Raw genomic sequence first — 22,666 nt, forward strand, 5'->3', positions numbered from 1 at the left:
TCAGTTCAATGCTTTCTTTTATAATTTGCCTTCATCATGTTTGTTTTGTCAAGGCAATAGAAAAGTAAAGAATACAATAACTATCATTTTATTTCATTGATCACTTATAGGATTTGCCACTGAAAATATAATTTATGGGTACTGAAACAACAACAAAAGTTGTGACATGTCGAAATGGTTGATATTATGATAAATGATATGGTTGCTGTGGTTTAGATCCTGAGTGTTTCTCGAATCCCCAGGTTGGGACTACTTGGGGTAGAGTGGAGCCTTTAAGATGTAGGAGGTAGTTGAAGTCATTAGATCACTGGAGTCCTGGTCTTGATGGGATTGCCAGACCACAGGCTTGCTCATACCATACCATTTTGGTTTTAATGAATCAGATCGTGAGTGTGCCGTTTCTTAGCTGTTTACTCTTAATTTTTAAAAAATGTCATGTCTTCTTTGAAAAATAATACTGGATGTGTCTAGGTTTGGAGAGAGAGACATACTGACTGAATGTTCTTCTCTTCCTCCTTCTGTGTGACGGTTCTATACTGGGAATCGGGGCAGTTGACTCCCCTCTATGCCATCCTTCATGAAATGGATACCTTGTCCACTCTCTTCTATTCATGAGCATGGGGCCCTCTTAATACAAGCGACACAGACAGGATACTCATTGGAAGAGTGAAGGATCCACCAGTAGCTTTGTCATTAAGCATGTTACCTGTTTTTATGTTCCTAACCTTCATTTATTTTTATTATTAAGACAGGGTCTCACCGTATATCTTGGGTGAACTAGAACTCAATACTTAGGGCAGGCTGGTCTCCAACTCACAGAGCTCCATCTGTCATTATTATTTAATCAACACCACCACTGCCAGGAATTGAAATGTCACTTCTTCTCTTGTGTTGCCTGTGCCCTGGACTAGTTGCTGCCTGACACTACCTGCCCTCGGGGGGTTGGAGGTGAGGTGGTGCAGAGTCAAAGACACAGACTCCTGGAGCAGATGAGAAACGATGCAGCAAGTTCCCTGAACACCGCTGCAAGCTCCTCTAACTGCCTCTGCATGTGGCCCGTTAGTATGAAGAAAGCATCTCTTCTAAACAGCAGTTCTTGATTCGCTGGCATTGTTTGCACCAGCAATCCTTGGTCTCTCTGGCAGTCCTCAATTAGGTCCTCCAGTAGGAGGTGCTTTTGCGGCTGCCTGGCCCCTGGTGCTTACATAGAGGGGGCCCTGCCATCCCTGCTACACTCTTGGCCCATCTTTCAGAGATGATATAGAAATCTGTGACGTTTGCTACCTGAAGGAAAGTTTTGAGAGTAATGCTACGGCGGGACATTTAAAAGAGCCACGGATGCAATGATTCCAACCTCGGACAGAAACTGGGAACTTATAGTTACAGTTGCATGCTGTGCACTTGGCTCTGCTATGTGCTTCTGTCCACACACAATGATAACTGCACCAGGGTCCATTAATTATGGGGTGAGTTCAGTCACTGGCCTGCCTTTGCTTCCCTTTTACCAGCTGTGAGACTGCAAACCGTTTTATTGATCTCTTCAGTGTTTGGCACTTCAGGTTACCGATGATAGGAAGATAACAGCATTTATCACCTGTTCCTGTTCCACTTCATCTATTTAGTCATTTAAAGAACAGTAGTCCATATGAGTAACCTGATGTATACGGAATGTGGTTCCTTATTGAATCTCTATGGTGTCCCACCCAGGCTTTGTGCAGGGTAGAGATAGCTGCAGAAATCAAAATAGTTACTGGAAATACACATTATCCTTCTTGGCTTCTTTGTCATTGTGATGAATGTCTGACCAAAAACTTGTGGAGGAAAGATTTTGTTCCATCTTAAATCTTATAGTCCACAATGGACAGAAACCAAGGCAGGAATCTGGAGGCAGGAACCAGTATCAGGTCATGGAAGAACACTGCGTATTGGCTCTGTCTCTGTGGCATGCTTTCTTATGTAACTCCAGAAAACCTGCTTAGGGGTGACATCACCCTCAGTGGACTGGGACCTAGATCATCAGTCATCACTCAAAATAATGGGCCACAGATAATACTCCCATTGCAGCCCCCTCTTCCTAAGTGACTTTCATCTGAAATCACAGACAAGGAATGAAAATGTTGACCAGTTATCCTTTTAGCTCAAATCCAAACTGAGCTGGTGTGTAAATCGAAGCCTTTCTCCTATGTAAGTTGGCGGCATAGTGTAAAGTTTTTGAAGTCTCACGTCTCGAGCTACATGTAAGCTTGCGCCAGCTCTGTGTCTGAAATCTGAGGGAATTACAATGGAATGTTGTTTCTGTTAGCATGTGATTAACAGAATTGTGAATATTAAATATTTTATGTAAAGTGTTTCAGATAAAAACACATGCTTTGTGCATATATGCCAGTGTATGAGAATTATATGCATTTAAGTTAGACATTTGAGTAAAGGTTTATAGCTTTTAACTAGTGTGTGCGTGTGTGTGTGAGTGTGTGTATGTGTGTGTGTGTATGTGTGTGTATGTGTGTGTGAGTGTGTGTATGTGTGTGTGTGTATGTGTGTGAATGTGTGTGTGTGTGTGTGTGTGTGTGTGTGTGTGTAATTATGTACAGGTATGTGCTCAGGAATGCTGGTGCTTGTGGAGGCCAGGAGATGTCACTGGGTCTTCTGAAGCTGGAGTTATGGGTGGTTGTATATAGAGTCTGAGGATTGAACTTGGGGCCTCTGCAACAGCAACAAAAGTTCCCAACCACTGAGCCATCTCTCCAGCCTCTAAGTACTTTAATTTATGTGAACCACAGCACTAGTGACTTGTGAACTATAACAGTCAAAAAAATTTGTTTTATCAACATGCAAATTAGAGCCACACATCTCTTCTTCCTTCCCCATGTCCCTGTGTGGCAATAAAATATTATGATTTTTAGCTTTTTCAGCAACATGGAGGGAAATTTGAAGAAACATAAGCTCATTAGTGGTGAGGTATCAGTTGGACTCTGTGATATTACTCTGCCTAGATTCTAGATACACAGCCAGCCCCAGACCTGTCAACAATGCTTGAGCTGAGGACAGATCCGGGAGAGATTTCTAAACAGCTCTCTTTTGGCCTCATTATGTTATATTCCACATTGATAGATTGCAAACTTATGTGCCACCTACTTTTTTTATGATGAAACACCTCATACTCTCTCTCTCTCTCTCTCTCTCTCTATATATATATATATATATATATATATATATATATATATATATATATATATATGTATATATATGTGTGTGTATATATATATGTGTGTGTGTGTGTGTGTGTATCTCACATGTGAGAAATCTGTTATCTGATGGAAATGACAGAGCACTGGGATTTTTTGCTTAAAGCAGGTAATTGGAAGGCTCTGTAGATGAAACCTGACAAAATATCAAAGTTCACGCAAACTGTGCAATTTGGGTTGGGACTATTTCAAGACATCACGCAGGGAATAAAATTCACATCTAGCAGCATGAAATTGTATCATTAAGGCACACTCATCCCTTTCTCGGCAGATTAGTATATGCAGTTATGAATATTAATCTAACCAGATTTAAGCAACGCTGACAGGGACATAAATAGTCTTCTAACGGGACAAGAATGGTGTTATTTTTCTGCCCTAAGCGGCAGCTCAGCTCTCATTTACATTTGTGTTTCTTTCAGTTTCTATGTGTGCATATGGGAGTGTGTGCATGTGATGGCCTCAATAGGTCTCTCAAAAACTACTTTCTTAAGAAACTAAGTGGCGGGGAGCCATTTTGGTTCCGAGACTTCGCCGAACTTAGGAACTTAGTCTGCACAGGTGAGAGTGTGCACCACAGAAGCTGACAGCTTCTGGGACAGGCGGGAGCCACAGAGCTACTGAGGCAGCGCCCTTTTCAGGCCCCAGACATCCAGCCACATTCCTGGCCAGAGGACAGGTGTCCACCCAGCCCGGGAGGCTTTTGCCTCTAGATTGGTGGGAGCCATCTTGGTTCTGGGACTCCACCGAAAATAGTCTGCACAGGTGAAAGTGTGCACCTGCCAAAGCAACACAGCTTCTGGGAAAGGTCCTGTTTTGGGCCTTCATCTTCGGCCAGGAGGAGGTCCAAACTCCAGATATCTGTGCACCTTCCCCATAAGAGGAGAGCTTGCCAGCAGAGATTGCTCTGACCACTGAAACTCAGAGGAGAGAGCTAGTCTCCCATGTCTGCTGATAGAGGGTAACAGAATCACTAGAAGAACGATCTCTAAACGGAGACAACTATAACAACTAACTCCAGAGATTACCAGGTGGCGAAAGGTAAACGTAAGAATCTTACTAACAGAAACCAAGACCACTCACCATCATCAGAACCCAGCACTCCCACTTTGCCCAGTCCAGGGCACCCCAACACACCCGAAAAGCTAGACCTGGATTTAAAAGCATATCTCACGATGATGGTAGAGGACATCAAGAAGGACTTTAATAACTCACTTAAAGAAATACAGGAGAACACTGCTAAAGAGTTACAAGTCCTTAAAGAAAAACAGGAAAACACAACCAAACAGGTAGAAGTCCTTAAAGAAAAACAGGAAAACACATCCAAACAGGTGATGGAAATGAATAAAACCATACTAGACCTAAAAAGGGAAGTAGACACAATAAAGAAAACCCAAAGTGAGGCAACACTGGAGATAGAAACCCTAGGAAAGAAATCTGGAACCATAGATGCGAGCATCAGAAACAGAATACAAGAGATGGAAGAGAGAATCTCAGGTGCAGAAGATTCCATAGAGAACATTGGCACAATAATCAAAGAAAATGGAAAATGCAAAAAGATCCTAACTCAAAACATCCAGGAAATCCAGGACACAATGAGAAGACCAAACCTATGGATAATAGGAGTGGATGAGAATGAAGATTTTCAACTCAAAGGACCAGCAAATATCTTCAACAAAATTATAGAAGTAAACTGGAATCTAAAGAAAGAGATGCCCATGAACATACAAGAAGCCTACAGAACTCCAAATAGACTGGACCAGAAAAGAAATTCCTCCTGACACATAATAATCAGAACAACAAATGCACTAAATAAAGATAGAATACTAAAAGAAGTAAGGGAAAAAGGTCAAGTAACATATAAAGGCAAGCGTATCAGAATTACACCAGATTTTTCACCAGAGACTATGAAAGCCAGAAGAGCCTGCACAGATGTTATACAGACACTAAGAGAACACAAATTCCAACCCTGGCTACTATACCCAGCCAAACTTTCAATTACCATAGATGGAGAAACCAAAGTGTTCCACGACAAAACCAAATTCACACATTATCTTTCCATGAATCCAGCCCTTCAAAGGATAATAACAGAAAAAAACAATACAAGGATGGGAACCACACCCTAGAAAAAAAACAAGAAGGTAATCCGTCAACAAACCTAAAAGAAGACATCCACAAGAACAGAATGCCAACTTTAACAACAAAAATAACAGGAAACAACAATTACTTTTCCTTAATATCACTTAATATCACTGGACTCAACTCCCCAATAATCGATTAACAAACTGGCTACACAAACAAGACCCAACATTTTGCTGCTTACAGGAAACTCATCTCAGAGAAAAACATAGACACTACCTCAGAATGAAAGGCTGGGAAACAATTTTCCTAGCAAATGGTCTGAAGAAACAAGCTGGAGTAGCCATTCTAATATCTAATATGATTGACTTCCAACCCAAAGTCATCAAAAAAGACAAGGAGGGGCACTTCATACTCATCAAAGGTAAAATCCTCCAAGAGGAACTATCAATTCTGAGTATCTATGCTCCAAATACAAGGGCAGCCACATTCATTAAATGTGGAGAGCTGTGCCTCGAGCAATCACCATTATAAGATGACGCTGGCCATCGCTGTGCCTAACTAGTATACAAGCCTTGTACACAGGTGCGAGAGTGAACTCACGCCTAGTAACTGCCCATCTCGGGGCGTAGTAATGGGGTCATGGGCAAGCAACAAATCAGGAGCTGACAGGCCACATCAGGTGCTAAAACGACATGGCTGAGGGCTATATAAGCAACACTATTTTCCGGGGTCTGGGTCTTCCCTCTTGAAGAAGCAATAAAGCTTTTGCTGCAGAAGAATCCAGTTGTCTGAGTGTGTTCTTGCCGGTGAGAATGATAGCTCAGGACAATTAAAGAAACTTTAGTAAAGTTCAAAGCACACATTGTACCTCACACAATAATAGTGGGAGACGTCAACACACCACTTTCACCAATGGACAGATCATGGAAACAGAAACTAAACAGGGACACAGTGAAACTAACAGAAGTTATGAAACAAATGGATCTGACAGATAGCTACAGAACATTTTATCCTAAAACAAAAGGATATAACTTCTTCTCAGCACCTCATGGTACATTCTCCAAAATTGACCACATAATTGGTCACAAAACAAGCCTCAACAGATACAAAAATATTGAAATTGTTCCATACATCCTATCAAATCACCATGGACTAAGGCTGATCTTCAATAACAAAATAAATAATAGAAAGCCAGCATTCACGTGGAAACTGAAGAACACTCTACTCAATGATACCTTGGTCAAGGAAGGAATAAAGAAAGAAATTAAGGACTTTTTAAAGTTCAATGAAAATGAAGCCACAACATAACCAAACTTATGGGACACACTGAAAGCATTTCTAAGAGGAAAACTCATAGCTCTGAGTGCCTCCAAAAAGAAACTAGAGAGAGCACACATTAGCAGCTTGACAACACACCTAAAAGCTCTAGAACGAAAGGAAGCAAATTCACCCAAGAGGAGTAGACAGCAGGAAATAATCAAACTCAGGGGCGAAATCAACCAAGTGGAAACAAGAAGAACTATTCAAAGAATCAACCAAACGAGGAGCTGGTTCTTTGAGAAAATCAACAAGATAGACAAACCCTTAGCCAGACTCACTAGAGGGCACAGGGAAAGCATTCTAATTAACAAAATCAGAAATGAAAAGGGAGACATAACAACAAACCCTGAAGAAATCCAAAACACCATCAGAAACTCAACTCAACAAAACTGCAGAACCTGGATGAAAAGGAGAAGTTTCTAGACAGATACCAGGTACCAAAATTGAATCAAGATCAGGTTAATGATCTAAACAGCCCTACATCCCCCAAAGAAATAGAAGCAGTCATTAATAGTCTCCAAACCAAAAAAAGCCCAGGACCAGATGGGTTTAGTGCAGAGTTCTATCAGACCTTCAAAGAAGATCTAATCCCAGTTCTTCACAAACTATTCCACAAATTAGAAACAGAAGGTACTCTACCCAACTCATTCTATGAAGCCACAATTACTCTGATACCTAAACCACAAAAAGACCCAACAAAGATAAAGAACTTCAGACCAATATCCCTTATGAATATTGATGCAAAAATCCTCAATAAAGTTCTTGCTAACCGAATCCAAGAACACATCAAAACAATCATCCATCCTGACCAAGTAGGTTTCATCCCAGGGATGCAGGGATGGTTCAATATACGGAAATCCATCAAAGTAATCCAGTATATAAACAAACTCAAAGACAAAAATCACATGATCATCTTGTTAGATGCTGAGAAAGAATTTGACAAAATCCAACACCCATTCATGATAAAAGTCTTGAAAAGATCAGGAATTCAAGGCCCATACCTAAACATGATAAAAGCAACCTACAGCACACCAGTAGCCAACATCAAAGTAAATGGTCAGAAGCTGGAAGTAATCCCACTAAAATCAGGGACTAGACAAGGCTGTCCACTCTCTCCCTACCTATTGTACATTGCACCTGAAGTCCTAGTCAGAGCAATTAGACAACAAAAGGAGATCAAGAGGATACAAATTGGAAAGGAAGAAGTCAAAATATCACTTTTTGTAGATGATATGATAGTATATATAAGTGACCCTAAAAATTCCACCAGAGAACTCCTAAGCCTGATAAACAGCTTCAATGAAGTAGCTGGATATAAAATTAACTCAAACAAGTCAATGGCATTTCTGTACACAAATGATAAACAGGCTGAGAAAGAAATTAGGGAAACAACACCCTTCTCAATAGTAACAAATAATATAAAATACCTTGGCGTGACTCTAACTAAGGAAGTGAAAGATCTGTATGATAACAACTTCAAGTCTCTGAAGAAAGAAATTAAAGAAGATCTCAGAAGATGGAAAGATCTCCCATGCTCATGGATTGGCAGGATCAATATAGTAAAAATGGCTATCTTGCCAAAAGCAATCTACAGATTCAATGCAATCCCCATCAAAATTCCAACTCAATTCTTCAACGAATTAGAAAGTGCAATCTGCAAATTCATCTGGAATAACAAAAAACCTAGGATAGCAAAAACTCTTCTCAAGGATAAAAGAACCTATGGTGGTATCACTATGCCTGACCTAAAGTTGTACTACAGAGCAACTGTGAAAAAAACTGTATGGTAGTGGTATAGCGACAGAGAAGTAGACCAATGGAACAGAATTGAAGACCCAGAGATGAACCTACACACCTATGGTCACTTGATCTTTGACAAGGGAGCTAAAACCATCCACTGGAAAAAAGATAGCATTTTCAACAAATGGTGCTGGCACAACTGGCTGTTATCATGTAGAAGATTGCGAATTGATCCATTTCTATCTCTTTGTACTAAGGTCAAATTTAAGTGGATCAAGGAACTCCACATAAAACCAGAGACAGTGAAACTTATAGAGGAGAAAGTTAGGTAAAGCCTCGAAGATATGGGTACAGGGGAAAAATTCCTGAATAGAACAGCAATGGCTTGTGCTGTAAGTTCAAGAATCAATAAATGGGACCTCATAAAATTGCAAAGCTTCTGCAAGGCAAAAGACACTGTCAATAAGACAAAAAGACCACCAACAGATTGGGAAAGGATCTTTACCTATCCCAAATCGGATAGGGGACTAATATCCTATATATATAAAGAACTCAAGAAGATGGACTCCATAAAATCAAATAACCCCAGTAAAAAATGGGGCTCAGACCTGAACAAAGAATTCTCACCTGAGGAATATCGAATGGCAGAGAAGCATCTGAAGAAATGTTCAACATCCTTAATCATCAGGGAAATGCAAATCAAAACAACCCTGAGATTCCACCTCACACCAGTCAGAATGGCTAAGATCAAAAATTCAGGTGACAGCAGATGCTGGCGAGGATGTGGAGAAATAGGAACACTCCTCCATTGTTGGTGGGATTGCAAGCTTGTACAACCACTCTGGAAATCAGTCTGGCGGTTCCTCAGAAAATTGGACATAGTACTACCGGAGGATCCAGCAACACCTCTCCTGGGCATATATCCAGAAGATGTCCCAGCGGGTAAGAAGGACACATGCTCCACTATTTTCATAGCAGCATTATTTATAATAGCCAGAAGCTGGAAAGAACCCAGATGCCCCTCAACAGAGGAATGGATACAGAAAATGTGGTCCATTTACACAATGGAGTACTACTCAGCTATTAAAAAGAATGAATTTATGAAATTCCTAGGCAAATGGATGGACCTGGAGGGCATCATCCTGAGTGAGGTAACACAATCACAAAGGAACTCACACAATATGTACTCATTGATAAGTGGATATTAGCCCAGAAACTTAGGATACCCAAGATATAAGATACAATTTGCTAAAGGCATGAAACTCAAGAAGAATGAAGACCTAAGTGTGGACACTTTGCCCCTTCTTAGAATTCAGAACAAAACACCCATGGAAGGAGTTACAAAGACATAATTTTGAGCTGTAACAAAAGGATTGACCATGTAGTGATTGCCATATCCAGGGATCCATCCCATGATCAACTTCCAAATGCTGATACCATTGCATACACTAGCAAGATTTTGCTGAAAGGACCCAGATATAGCTGTCTCTGGTGATACTATGCCAGGGCCTAGCAAACACAGAAGTGGATGCTCACAGTCAGCTATTGAATGGATCACAGTGCCCCCAATGGAGGAGCTAGAGAAAGTACCCAAGGAGCTAAAGGGATCTGCAACCCTATAGGTGGAACAACAATATGAACTAATCAGTACCCCGGAGCTCATATCTCTAGTCTCATATGTATCAAAAGATGGCCTAGTCGGCCATCACTGGAAAGAGAGACCCATTGGACTTGCAAACTTTATATGCCCCACTACAGGGGAATGCCAGGGCCAAAAAGGGGGAGTGGGTGGGTAGGGGAGTGGGCGTGGGTGGGTATGGGGGACTTTTGGGATAGCATTGGAAATGTAAATGAGGAAAATATCTAATTAAAAAAAAAAGAAACTAAGTGGCTGTTTGAGCTGGTTGTATTAGTCATCCCTGGACATTACAGCCATAGTATAATAATATCATATACTGAGAGTGTTAAAGCCATAGTGTCCAAGAGGTTTAACTTCAAGGGGAGCATATGCCTAAAATGTAGTCAGTTGCTTTCAGGTTGCAATCCAACAGAGATGGGGGAAGGAAAAAGAGCGAGGGAAAATTCCAACCTCTTCTTAAGTGGGTATTGATTTCATAAGAACCCTGCTCTCTGATTTCTTCTAAATGTAAGCGGACACCATTTGACTTTATCTCCCAATCCTTGAAGGTCAAGACTTCAACTTTTGACCTTTGGGGTACACGAGACAAATGTCCAGTCTGATACCCTAAGGTCGCAGTTACAAGTTCATGTTATTGTTTCAGTCTGGATTATTAAGGAGTTTTATGACAACATTTTACCTTGTTTTAATAACTATACTGAAATAAACACCTGCTCATTAATCTAAGTAATTCCACCTTGGCAGCGAGCCACCCGGATAGAACTAGCGTCCTTAAAGGTGTCAACATGCCTAGATGAAACCCACATTCAGAAAGTCTTACCTTCCGGGATAATTTTCCTGGAGTGTCCCTGTTTTTCTGAAGATGAAGTTGAATGACAGATTTATTTTTCTGGAATATTTTGTGGCTCCCTAGAGAGTGATCCCTAGAGAGGGAGAAGGAGAAGCATAATCACATTTTTACAGAATTCCACACACTGTCAAGGCATGCCTCGCTGATGGTTCTGTTGCCTTGTTTGCTTAAAACTTGGTCTGATAGAGTCTGGTAACGGTAAGCTGCGAGCACATGCATGCACACGTGTTTATCCATACCTATGTGCATATATACTTATGTATTATATACATATACACACACATATATATATATTTGTGTAATATGTAGAAATGAATGCTGAAAGAGGATATGCATCTCTAGCTATATATGACAACATACTGTAATTTTAATTCATTAAGGTAGAAAATTATAAATTTTCTATTTATTATTTCTATTCATTATAAATGGACATATTAAATTAAAGGATGCTCTAGACATGGTCAGAGTTGGTTTCATCCAGCCACCCCAACAGGCTACAGGGCGGGCTAACTGAAGCCACAATGCCTATGGTGACCATTTTATCCAGTGAGCAGAGCAACGTGGTGGAAACAGCCTGCGTTTTGCAGACATATTTACTGGCTCCATTAGATTAGATATGGCAATTAAGCTTAACTATCTTGAGTTAAATACTGCGTTTCTTAAAACCGATATATTAATATCTAGATCAAAAGATTAACAAGAAAATTTTGTTTAATTTATTTTATTATTATTAATACATTTTCAGGTGTCTGTTTGCATCCTAATGAGAGAAAGAAAGACAAGGTGTACCTCTTTGAGATGCTGAGAGAGGGGAAACCATGATCAGAATATATTGTACTATAAATCTATTTTCAATAAAAAAGAAAAAGAAAATTAAATATAAGGCCTCATTTTGTATTTTGGGTATATGAATCTGCATTGTTTCTTTCTGTTTCTCAACATTTTTCCCCTGTAATTTTATTTTCCAAATTCCAATTACACGAAGAGCAAAATTAATTCCAAATGTGCTGTATTAAATAAAAATGGACTTTTCTGAGATGAAGGATTGCTGCTGTCTCTCAATATCAATTTTGACAACATGTTTAAATAACACCTCATGCAGATTAAATATATGCGAGTTAAATACGACACTAAAGTGTTTTCCAATTTGTTATCGTGATCTGTAAAATATATTTAAATTCATGTGACCATTCCGTAGCTCCTGCTATTCTAGAGGAAATGAAAGAAAGGATGAAGAAAGCATTGAAGAACAGAAGAAGAGATGAAGAACTGAGAAAGGCCAGGAGAGGAGCAGTCCCTGGGGGAAGCACCTTCACTCTAACAAAAGCTGAGGAAGAGGAGACAGATGCCGCCATCTCACTTAAATGCAAACATAGATGACATTTTCAAAGTCAGGCTTCTAGTTCTAATAGGACTTCTTTTTCTTTTCCTTTCTTTTCCTTTCTTTTCTCTTCTCTTCTCCTCTCCTCTCCTCTCCCCTCCCCTCCCCTCCCCTCCTCTCCTCTCCTCTCCTCTCCCCTCCCCTCCCCTCCCCTCCCCTCCCCTCCCCTCCCCTCCCCTCCCCTCCCCTCCCCCCTCCCCTCCCCTCCCCTCCCCTCCCCTCCCCTCCCCTCCCCTCCCCTCCCCTCCCCTCCCCTCCCCTCCCCTCCCCTCCCCTCCCCTCCCCTCCCCTCCCCTCCCCTCCCCTCCCCTCCCCTCTCCCCTCTCTCCCCTCTCCCCTCTCCCCTCCCCTCCCCTCCCCTCCTCTCCTCTTCTTCTCTTCTCTTCTCTTCCCTTCTCTTCTCTTCTTCTTTTCTTTTCTCTTCTCTTCTTAAAAAGCTGTATTTTTTAATTCTCTCGAGTCCAACCGTTTCCAGTGCAGCTGTCAACCTAATCTCCCTGTCTGTTGGTTATTAAAGGGGATGGATGGTACTGATGCATTTAGCTCAAAGGATCCCAATTAAATACAAAAGTACATGACAGATTACCAAAAAGAAAATTTCATGTAGTCATTTGGGGGTCTTTATACTGATAACTTATTAAATATCTGGGGCAATCTGTTTTTAAATTATCTACAACTTTAAAAATTATTCTTTATTTTAGTTTATGTGTATGGGTATTTTATCTGCCTGTATATTTGTGCACTGGCGTATCTGTGCACCATGGGAATGCTGGGTGTCCATGGAAGCCAGAAGAGGGTATCAAATCCCCTGGAACTGTAGACACAGATGGTTGTAAGCCACCGTGTGCATATTGGGAATCGAACCTGGGACTTTTGGAAGAGTAGCCTGTGCACTTACTTCACCACTGAGCCATCTCTCCAGCCCCTCTTTATTATTTTCATTGAGAATTTACAATTATCATTCTTATATCTAACTGCTATATTATTTTAGATTTAGTTTCATATATGGTTTTTCACAACCTAGTGTTGAGCTGTTCAGTACAGTGGCCATTTATGTACTTAGGTGGCTAAATTGGGATTCACACACAGCTGAGGTTTGTCATAAGGTACAATATGAAGTACCTCAATAACAACTGCCTACACATTGACATAATACTTCTGCCTATTGCTTTATAAGACAGAAGCACTAGAAAGGAGGCACAGCAGTTAAAAGCACTTGCTGGTATTCCAAAGGACCTGTTTGGTTCTTTGCACTCACATCAGGCTGCCCACAGCAGCCTATCACTGTAGCTCCAGGGATTCGGCCTCTCCCACTAACCTCCTCCATCCCTCCATCACCAACATACAGTAGAGCATACATGCACACAGATAAATGATACACGTAATATCACACATAAATAAATGATAAAGGGAATACTTTTAAATATATGAAGATATTTCTACATAAGCTTTTTTATTTCTATTTTTTTGTGACTTGTAAAAACGTTATTAGGCCGTGTGACATTTCTATTGGATTATATTGGGCTAGAGACAATGAAAGAGAGGTCCAAGGGAGGTGTAAGAAAACATGTAAGTAGATGCTCTGTGGAACATCGCAGACGAAAAAGAAGACAATTAATTGCTGTTTGGAGAGTCTAGGTCCCAGAGAGAAATGAGAATTTTAGTGTATCGAGAGAGAGAGAAAGAGAGAGAGAGAAGGGCCTAGTTTGCCAACAGAGGTAGGCATTATAGAGAAGGTGTAAGCACCAAGGAAACTGGCCATGTTGGCAACATCACGCCATAGAGTGTGAGTGCTGAAGTCACAACATCAGCTTGGGTATCGAGATTTCGCACAGCTCTGCTTGGCTTAGGTCTTGATAATAATGTATAAAACTATGTTTACAAATAATCGAATCTCTAGGATACAGGTGAAAGTTCATTCTTTTTTCTTCTTCATGTCTACCAGTCTATTAAAATTTCTGCACATTCATTATTTATCTCCCAATGGATCCTTGATCCCAATTGTCTGCTACTTGCTATGCTAGGTCCAGCTAAGCACATAGGTGATGTTTAAGATGAACACTGAAAGGTTAAATGCATGTACACAATAAACCCTGTTTCCTACTCATAAATAGCTCATATTATTTGAAAGTATTTTATGGCACTATTTCTGTAAATAGGAATAATAAATAAACTTTATATCAAAATGATATGCCAATGCTTATATTTGTTTTTATGGGGACAAGGATAATAGCAGAGGTACAGGTGTGGGCATTGATTCTCATCACAGTGGACACAACTTATAAATCTACACTGACAAGGGCGCTGCCTTTGAAATAAACATATACCACTGTTTTGTAGTGTAGTAAGGTTCAAAGGGTTAATTTCTTCTTGTTATTTTGAGACATCTGTGTGGTCCCCTTGAGAAATGTTCCTAGCAGTTCGATTGTTTGAGGACTTGGTCATTGGTTAGTACTCTGTTCAGGAAGGCTAGGGAAGGTACAGAACATGGATTCTTGCTGTAGGAAGTATGTCACCGAGGGATGGGTTTTGAGGCTTTATAACATATTCCTTTCCCTGACCCCCTCCCTCCTTCCCTCCCTCCCTCCCTCTCTCCCTCTCTCTGGATGTGATGAATATGTGATGAGCCAGCTTCCTGTTTTCTCTGATTGCCACGTCTTCCTTACCATGGCAGTCTCCCTTTTCCTAGAAACATCAATGAAAATAAGTCCTTTCCTCTTTAAGACGATTTTCTCAGGGCATTTTAACACAGCAACAGAAAATTAACTATGAAAGTCTCCATTTCAACACCAATCTGCTCTCAAACTCGTGGGTGTCCACGGGCCTCAACAATTCCGTGTGCTGGTGTTATATAAGCCACACTAACTAAATGTTTATTCTCACATTAAAAAAAAAAAGTAGTTCTGGGTTGTGATATGATTCAGTGTGAGGTGGTCATCTAACAATCGGGACGCGGGAGTCAATATCCAGTACCCCAGCAAAAGAAACATCTACCAAGTGGTCCTTGAAATGTTGATACAACGCTGGAAAACTATAATGCTTTGATTTTCTGAATACAGAGAGCCAGGGCCACTGACAGCTTTTGGAAATTTGAGGTGTGTGTGGGGGGATTCAGAAATTTAGCTAGACTTTTAACCCTTCCTCTAAGTAGGGCATTTATAAGGTTAATATAACAAAACGTTAAAATATTCATGCGATACTTAATATTGATCGTTGCCTTGCCTGGATGTAAAATCACCGAAAAGAGAAGTCTCTGTCAGGCCTGAGAGAAATTTTCGTGCTTCTGTTAACTGAGGTGGGAAACCCTTCCTACATGTGGGGGTGGGGGTGGGACCATTGCACGAGCTGGGGTCTCAGGCTGGGCGCCAGCATTCATCACCTTCTGCTTGCTGACCGCGGGCATGATTCATGCTCCTGCACCTTAGCTTCCCCTGCCATTGGACTGTGTCCCGTGGAACTGTGAGCTGAAGCAAACCCTACTTTAACTTGCCCCTTGTAAGGTGTTTGGTCACAGCCAGCAGACACAGATAAAGACAAATGGCATGGTGGGTGTTTCTGCAAACCAGCGCCACTCAATTACTGTTACTTCCCTTCCAGGGGAGCCTGGAGAGTAAACGTTAAAATATCTTAACGTTACGACACAGTAACATGGTAAATTCCAAACCCTGGGCTGACAAGCGGGAGTTAGTTAGCAAAGGGCAGTCAGGGATTTGAACAGAAATACTTCTTTGTGGCTTAAGTTGATACCAACACTTTTACCCAGTAGGGAAGTGGACAGAATAGATTTTTATTTGTGCCCTCACATGTTCCGTTGTTCTGATTACCTCCATCTGATAAAAAAGTAGCTATCCATCAGATTCTTCATGCCAATACAGTTTTATTCCTTAGTGCAAAGAGCACACACACTATATCTGGCTTAAAATAAAACCAACTAAGTACAATAAAAACTTTGTGATCTCAGAGAAATACTTATCACCTCGGTAAAAACTCATCTGCAGCACCTTTGCTATTTATTAATACAGCCACAACAATTAAGTTATAACAAAGGATCTACAGAAATGGAGTTACCTACAACACAAAGGCAATAAACACATAAGGGATGCTAACAATGTGTATCCTCTACAAAATTTATACTGGGCTCTCCTCAGCCCACAGAATATTGCAGTTCCCACCCCTCCACCCCCAGGAGAGATTTGATTTTTATCTCAAGGTTTCATTCATTTCTCCAACCAATCTCTAGAGAAGAGAAACACTCTGTAGACCTGACTAATCTAAAACATTCAAGAACCAAGACGAAAATTGCACATTCAACCCTCACCGAGGTTGCTTTACTATGGAATGCCAACTTTCTCTATCAAATTATTTTAGAAAAATCAGAAAACCAACCATGCTATTTCAACATCACCTCTAATAGACAGAGATTCAATAATTATTAGCCTTGGTAAATAGTGATTTAAAGTAGCAGAGGTAATTTGGTATCAGGATATTGGCTGTCACATGTCTAAGGATAATTAATGCAGCTCTACTCAGAGTTAACATCTAACGTCTTTTCCCGAATGCCCTGCAATGGGTTTGTGGCTCCCTTTACCAAATCTGTAGGTTAATGATGCTTCTCCCTGTTCATCTTTTTCAGACCCTGAGCTGAAGTATGCTGTGGTCCTTACACATTACACCCGGGACTAACTCCGAGCAACCTGTGTTATTCGAGTTGACTAAAAATCAAAAGCAAGCCTGTTGTTATTATATTTTGTCAGCTAACTGTTATGAAGAGCTACTACAGTTAACTTTAAAATTTAGGAAAAGCCCTGGGAATGAACTAAAAGCTAAAGCAACTCAAATCTCAAATTGATTCATCTCTTTCAAGCACATCTGTTTCAGTTCATTACCATCAGCTGGACGTTGGCGATAACAAGCAGGTTACTGGAGAAGAGGCAGAAGTAGATGCCGCTTCATCACCCTCTTCTCGGGGAGAGAGACTCAATTTCCATAAAATTCTTAAGTAAGATCATTCCCCTCCCCGTAAATTCGGCCATCAGTCTCATGCCACGAATCATTTATAGATTGCCGTAGTCTGTGCTTCCAACATGGTAATATACATTCTCGCCACATTGGAAACTAAACAGTCATCCTAGGCTAGACACATCAAAAAATTGGAACTTGAAGCCGTCGCCCGTGAGAGTTGTAAGACTAAGTACTGCACAGAGATTAGTCTGGAAGCTGTTAGACAGTCTCTGAGAGGCATGTCTGATTGCATGAAGGTTGAGTGCCCTAGGGTCCTTCCCCCAGGAAAAACGGCACGGGAGCAGGTCAGGGTTACTCTGGGTAGAAGTCTGTGGGCCTAAAAGTCAATCCTGTACATGGCCCCTAACATTGCACACTGGGGATCAGACCTCTACCTCTACCCACGGAGCTTGCTTCGTTCCTAAATCCCTTGGCTGGCCCAGGTTATACCCAAAAGACTGGGACCATTAATTCAAGCCTCATAGATGACTTGTCCTTGTGTCCTTCGTGGTTTTAGAGAATTACCCGGTGAGCAAACAGGCCTTTAGGCAGTCGTTAAAAATGTGGCTACAAATTTATTATACAATATGCCTTTATAAAAATATTAAAACGGGGGAGATGTTGGGAGCTATTAAAACAACTCTTGATCTCTAAACTGGGCCTCTCCCCCCGAGAAAAAAAGGGGGTCAAAAGCGGGCCACTGACACTCTGATTCCGAGAATGTTCCAGCCCTAAGCCATTACTGTCCTGACCACACCCTGATACCACCAAGTTCCTGCTTCCCCGAGTAGCTGCCAAAAGAATTTCTATTGCCCCCCCTCCCATAAGCACTTCTCCTTTTGCTTGTGCATTTAAGCCTTAGACCTTTTTCAATAGATTCGGGGTTTTGATACATTCAAAAAAAAAAAAAAAAAAAAAGAAAAGAAAAGAAAAGCAAAAAGAAAAAAAAGATCCTTCTACTGGGTGAGGTAAAATATGTTCTCAGCTGTAGTGGAGGGCTCAGTGATAACCCATTCCTGTCCATGCAGACTATGATACCCTGCGAGCTGATGAATTAAAGCGTTTAACCAAAGTTCAAAATGTGTAACAGAGTCTCTACATGTGGTAAAAAATAATTAATTCATTTGTTTGCTAAATGAAATCCTTGATTTTATGAGGAGAAGAAAAGATACACACCAAGGTTACCTAAAATCCAGAGTTTACTGCCTATTAATATGATATATTAGCTTAAACTGTATGTGACGCAGTCTTTTCCCTACTGGAGGCTACAGTTTTAAGTTTAGTTTGAATACAAGACAATCATACTTTGCAAGCAAATGCTTAATGGCCAAACTCACACAAATGATCTAAGATGACCTGAAAGTAGTTTTAAAGGGAAAGATGTCAAGATTGTTTAAAATTCTAACTAAGGTGGTGTAATTTATTTTTTTGACACAGGGCATCATGTAGCCTGAGCTGGCCTTAAGTTTGGTATGTAGTTGAAAGTAATCCTCAACTCCTGATCCTTCAGGCTCTACCTCCAAGTGAGCCAATAGTCCTGACTGAGATTTCAGTTTTAAATAGGATTTTCTTATTTCAAGAAAAGGATTTGGGGGCTGGAGAGAGAGCTCAGCAGTTAATAACACTGGCTGCTCTTGTAGAAGACACAGGTTCACTACCAAGCACCCACATGGTGGTTCACAATCCTCTAACTTCAGTTTCAGGGGACCTGATGTTGTCTTTTGGCCTTCAAGGGAACTGCACTCACGTGCTCATATCGATCCACAAACACACAGATACTTATGTAATAATAAAAATGAAAATAAAATGAATACATCCTTTCTGTAAAGAGATAAAAAGAGGCTCTCTGGTGGGAAGTCCAATCAATCTAGTTGATGTTGATACTGAGAGAAGAGATCGATGCCACCATATTAATTCAAATTTAAAGACATATTACTGCTCAAACCAAGGTTTCCAGTTACTATAGGATTTTGTTTTCTATTCTTCAAAAATATTTTTAATCTTTGGGCTTTAGCATTCCTTGACAACAGTAAAATAAACAATAAGCAATGTTTGTTTTGTTTTAATTAAGATAAACTTGACTGTAGTATAATCATAAAATTAGAAAAAGACATTCAGTTTCTCCATAGGAGGCCCTGGTGCTTTCCCACAGTCATGATTTATTCAGCAAAAGCTTTGAAATAGAGCCATTTTTATTGTTTCATGCAGTAGGGGCCAAGGAGAATTATTTTTTAAGATGAAGTAGGAATTAAGATCACAAAATCTTTGAGAGAAAAAAAATTAAAGTTCATAGATGCATGGTAAGAAAAACTTGCATTACTCATAGAAGTTGGCCTCCAGACAAAGGGCCAGCACCATGCAATATAGTGTTTTTCTTCATTGATTATGAATAGCTTGGGAGAAAAAACTTGTATGAGATATTTCAAGTTGAAAGGATAGGCCAACTGTCATCACCCCAGGAGGAAGATAGGCACAGTCAATAGGGAATAGGTTTTCAACCTTCAAGTGTTGGATGCAACCCTCTGCACCCAAGGCTAAGTAAATCTCATGCTTTTTACTGTGGGGAACAGCTGATGAGTTTGATGGAGCCAGAAGGCAGGATGAGGTCATGTGAAGTGAGTTAGGGGAGACACTTCTCTGTGGTTATCACACTGGAGGCCAAGGAGCGGGGAAGCTGGTGGAAGGCTTTAATGTTTTATGAATGAACCCAGTGAGTTCTGTCTCTCAGTTGCATTTCTACTTCATTTCTGATGTCAATTTGCTGATTCCACTATTCCCTATTTATATAAATATAATAAAATATTAATAAATATTTTATATACTAAGTTTTTATGGAATTAGGATAAACCAGAAAAAGTTTCTGTTATGATTCTTGAATTTACTCTCAGTTCATAACACAGCATATTATAGAAAATCCCATTTTAAAGGGATAAGAAAACTTGACAACAGAAGGTAGCCTGCTGTCATGGTTCGCATAGGGACTGGCACTATTAGGATGTGTAGCCTTGTTAGAGTAGGTGTGTCACTGTGGGTGTGGGCTTTAAGACCCTACTTCTAGCTGCTTGGAAGTGTGTATTCAGCTAGAAGCCTTCTCAATTTCCCTTTTCTGATCCTCTTCTTCTTGTTATCATTTAGGTATAGATTTCTTAATGTCTTTTCTCTTTTCCTCCGTGCTTCAGCTCTTAAAACCAATGCTTTCCACAAGAGAGCAGATCTTAACTGTGTGAAACAATGCATGTGTCAGCTTGAACTAGACACATCATAATGTTTACATATTTCAAAACAGCCTGCTCTGCATGACAAATATGTGGACTTTTGATTGGAAAAAATCAGCTAAAACTGCTTCCAGGTGTTTCCAGTTTTCCTAAAATCATATTTGGTTACTACATATTGAGTGCCTCTCAGCACTGTAATATTCTTCGTGTCTCCAAATTGAGGCATAAGCTAACAGACTGGATACACAATCAGGATCCAGCATTTTGCTGCATACAAGAAACACACATCAATAACAAAGACAGACCACTTCAACAAGAAAGACAGACACTACCTCAAAGTAAAAGGCTGGAAAATATTCTTCCCAGAAAATGGTCCTAAGAAACAAGCAGGAGTTACCATCCTAATATATAATAAAATCAACTTTCAGCCAAAACTTATCCAGCGATATGGGGAAGGACATTTCATATTCATCAAAGAGAAAATCCACCAAGTCTCAATTCTGAACATCTATGTCCCAAATGCAAGGGCACCACATTCATAAAAGAAACTTTACTAAAGCTCAAAACACACAATGAACCCCACACAATAATAGTGGGAGACTTCAACACCCCACTCTCAGCAATGAACAGGTCACTGAAGCAGAAACTAAACAGGGACATGGTAAAACTCATTGAGGTTATAAACCAAATGGATTAACAGATATAAACAGAACATTTCACCCTAAAACAAAAGAATATATCGTCTTCTCAGCACCTCATGGTACCTTCTCTAAAATTGACCATATAATCCAAGCCTCAACACATACAAGAAGATTGACATAATCCCATGCTTTCTATAAGATCACCACAGACTACGGCTAGACTTTAATAACAACAAAAACAACAGAAAACTCACATACCCATGGAACCTGAATAACTCTTACTCAATGATAACTTGGTCAGGGAAGAAATAAAGAAAGAAATTAAAAATTTCCTGGAATTCAATGTAAATGTGGACATAGCATACCCAAACTTATGGGACACAATGAAAGCAGTGCTAAAAGGAAAATTCATAGCACAAAGCACCTTCATGAAGAAATTGAAGAGGTCCTACACCAGCAATTCAACAGCACACCTGAGAGCCCTAGAACAAAAAGAAACAAACTCACCCAAGAGAAGTAGAAGACAGGAAATAGTCAAACTCAGGGCCAAAATCAACCAAATAGAAACAGAACAATACAAAGAATCAACAAAACCAAAGGCTGGTTCTTTGAGAAAACCAAGATAGATAAGTCCCTAGCCAAATTAGCTAAAGGGCACAGAGAGAGTATCCAAATTACAATCAGAAATGAAACAGGAGACGTAACACCAGAAACTGAGGAAATTAAAAAAAAAAATCATCAGATCCTTCTACCAAAGCCTATCCTCAACAAAACTGGAAAATCTAGATGAAATGGGCGGTCTCCTAGACAGATGCCACCTACCCAAGTTAGATCAAGAGCAGGTAAAGCATCTAAACAGGTCCTTAACCCCTAAGGAAATGGAAGAACTCATTAAAAACTTCCCAACCCAAAAAAGCCCAGGGCCAGGGCAATGCCAGTGATTTTATTGCATTGGCTGTGATTCACTTACAAGGTATTTTCAAGTGCATTTGTGGCAGGACAATGACTACAATGTATCTCTCAAAAGAAATACGTTTTAGTCTCAGGAGATGTTTATAAATTTTGTAATCATTTAGAAACACAAAGGAGGAACACGACTGCCAAACGCTCTAGTGTTTATATTCCAGTACAGAGAATCATTAACTTTTCTTAAACATGCTTTATATTATTGAGGCTGGTCTCTAAGGAACATCAAGAAAAAGATTTGTTGTGATAACTAAAAACTAATGATTTAAAAAAATCAAATAAATATTTAAAATTTAATTCATAGCAGACGTTAAATTGTTTTAGGGCACTATTTAAGTTATTTAAAAGGTCATTAAATGTATCATTTTCTTCTAAGGCCATACATTTTCCTGCAGAGTTTGTGATCACATTTTTCTTTAGAGATGAATAGTAGTCATATATAGGTTTTATATATATATATGGGTGTGTGCGTGTGCATGCACAAAACAAAATCATTATTTATTCATCTGCTGATATACAATTTGGTTGATTTAAATTAATTTCTATAGTTGATGATAATAAACATGGAGGTTCATATATGTTTTGATCC

General features: G+C 40.0%; 1 protein-coding gene across 4 annotated transcripts in view; it reads right to left on the reverse strand.

Moving 5' to 3' along the window:
* Pik3c2g (phosphatidylinositol-4-phosphate 3-kinase catalytic subunit type 2 gamma) overlaps positions 1–22,666 on the reverse strand; it is a 349,836-nt gene that overhangs the window by 271,582 nt on the left and 55,588 nt on the right. For all 4 annotated transcript variants that reach the window (XM_029478871.1, XM_021164809.2, XM_029478872.1 and 1 more), the window contains one exon: positions 10,844–10,946. In XM_029478871.1, the coding sequence (XP_029334731.1) occupies positions 10,844–10,946 (103 nt within the window). The remainder of the gene's footprint in view (positions 1–10,843; positions 10,947–22,666) is intronic.

Source organism: Mus caroli, unplaced genomic scaffold, assembly GCF_978045245.1.
Source record: "Mus caroli unplaced genomic scaffold, Mus_caroli_1 scaffold_7, whole genome shotgun sequence".
Taxonomy (NCBI): domain Eukaryota; kingdom Metazoa; phylum Chordata; class Mammalia; order Rodentia; family Muridae; genus Mus; species Mus caroli.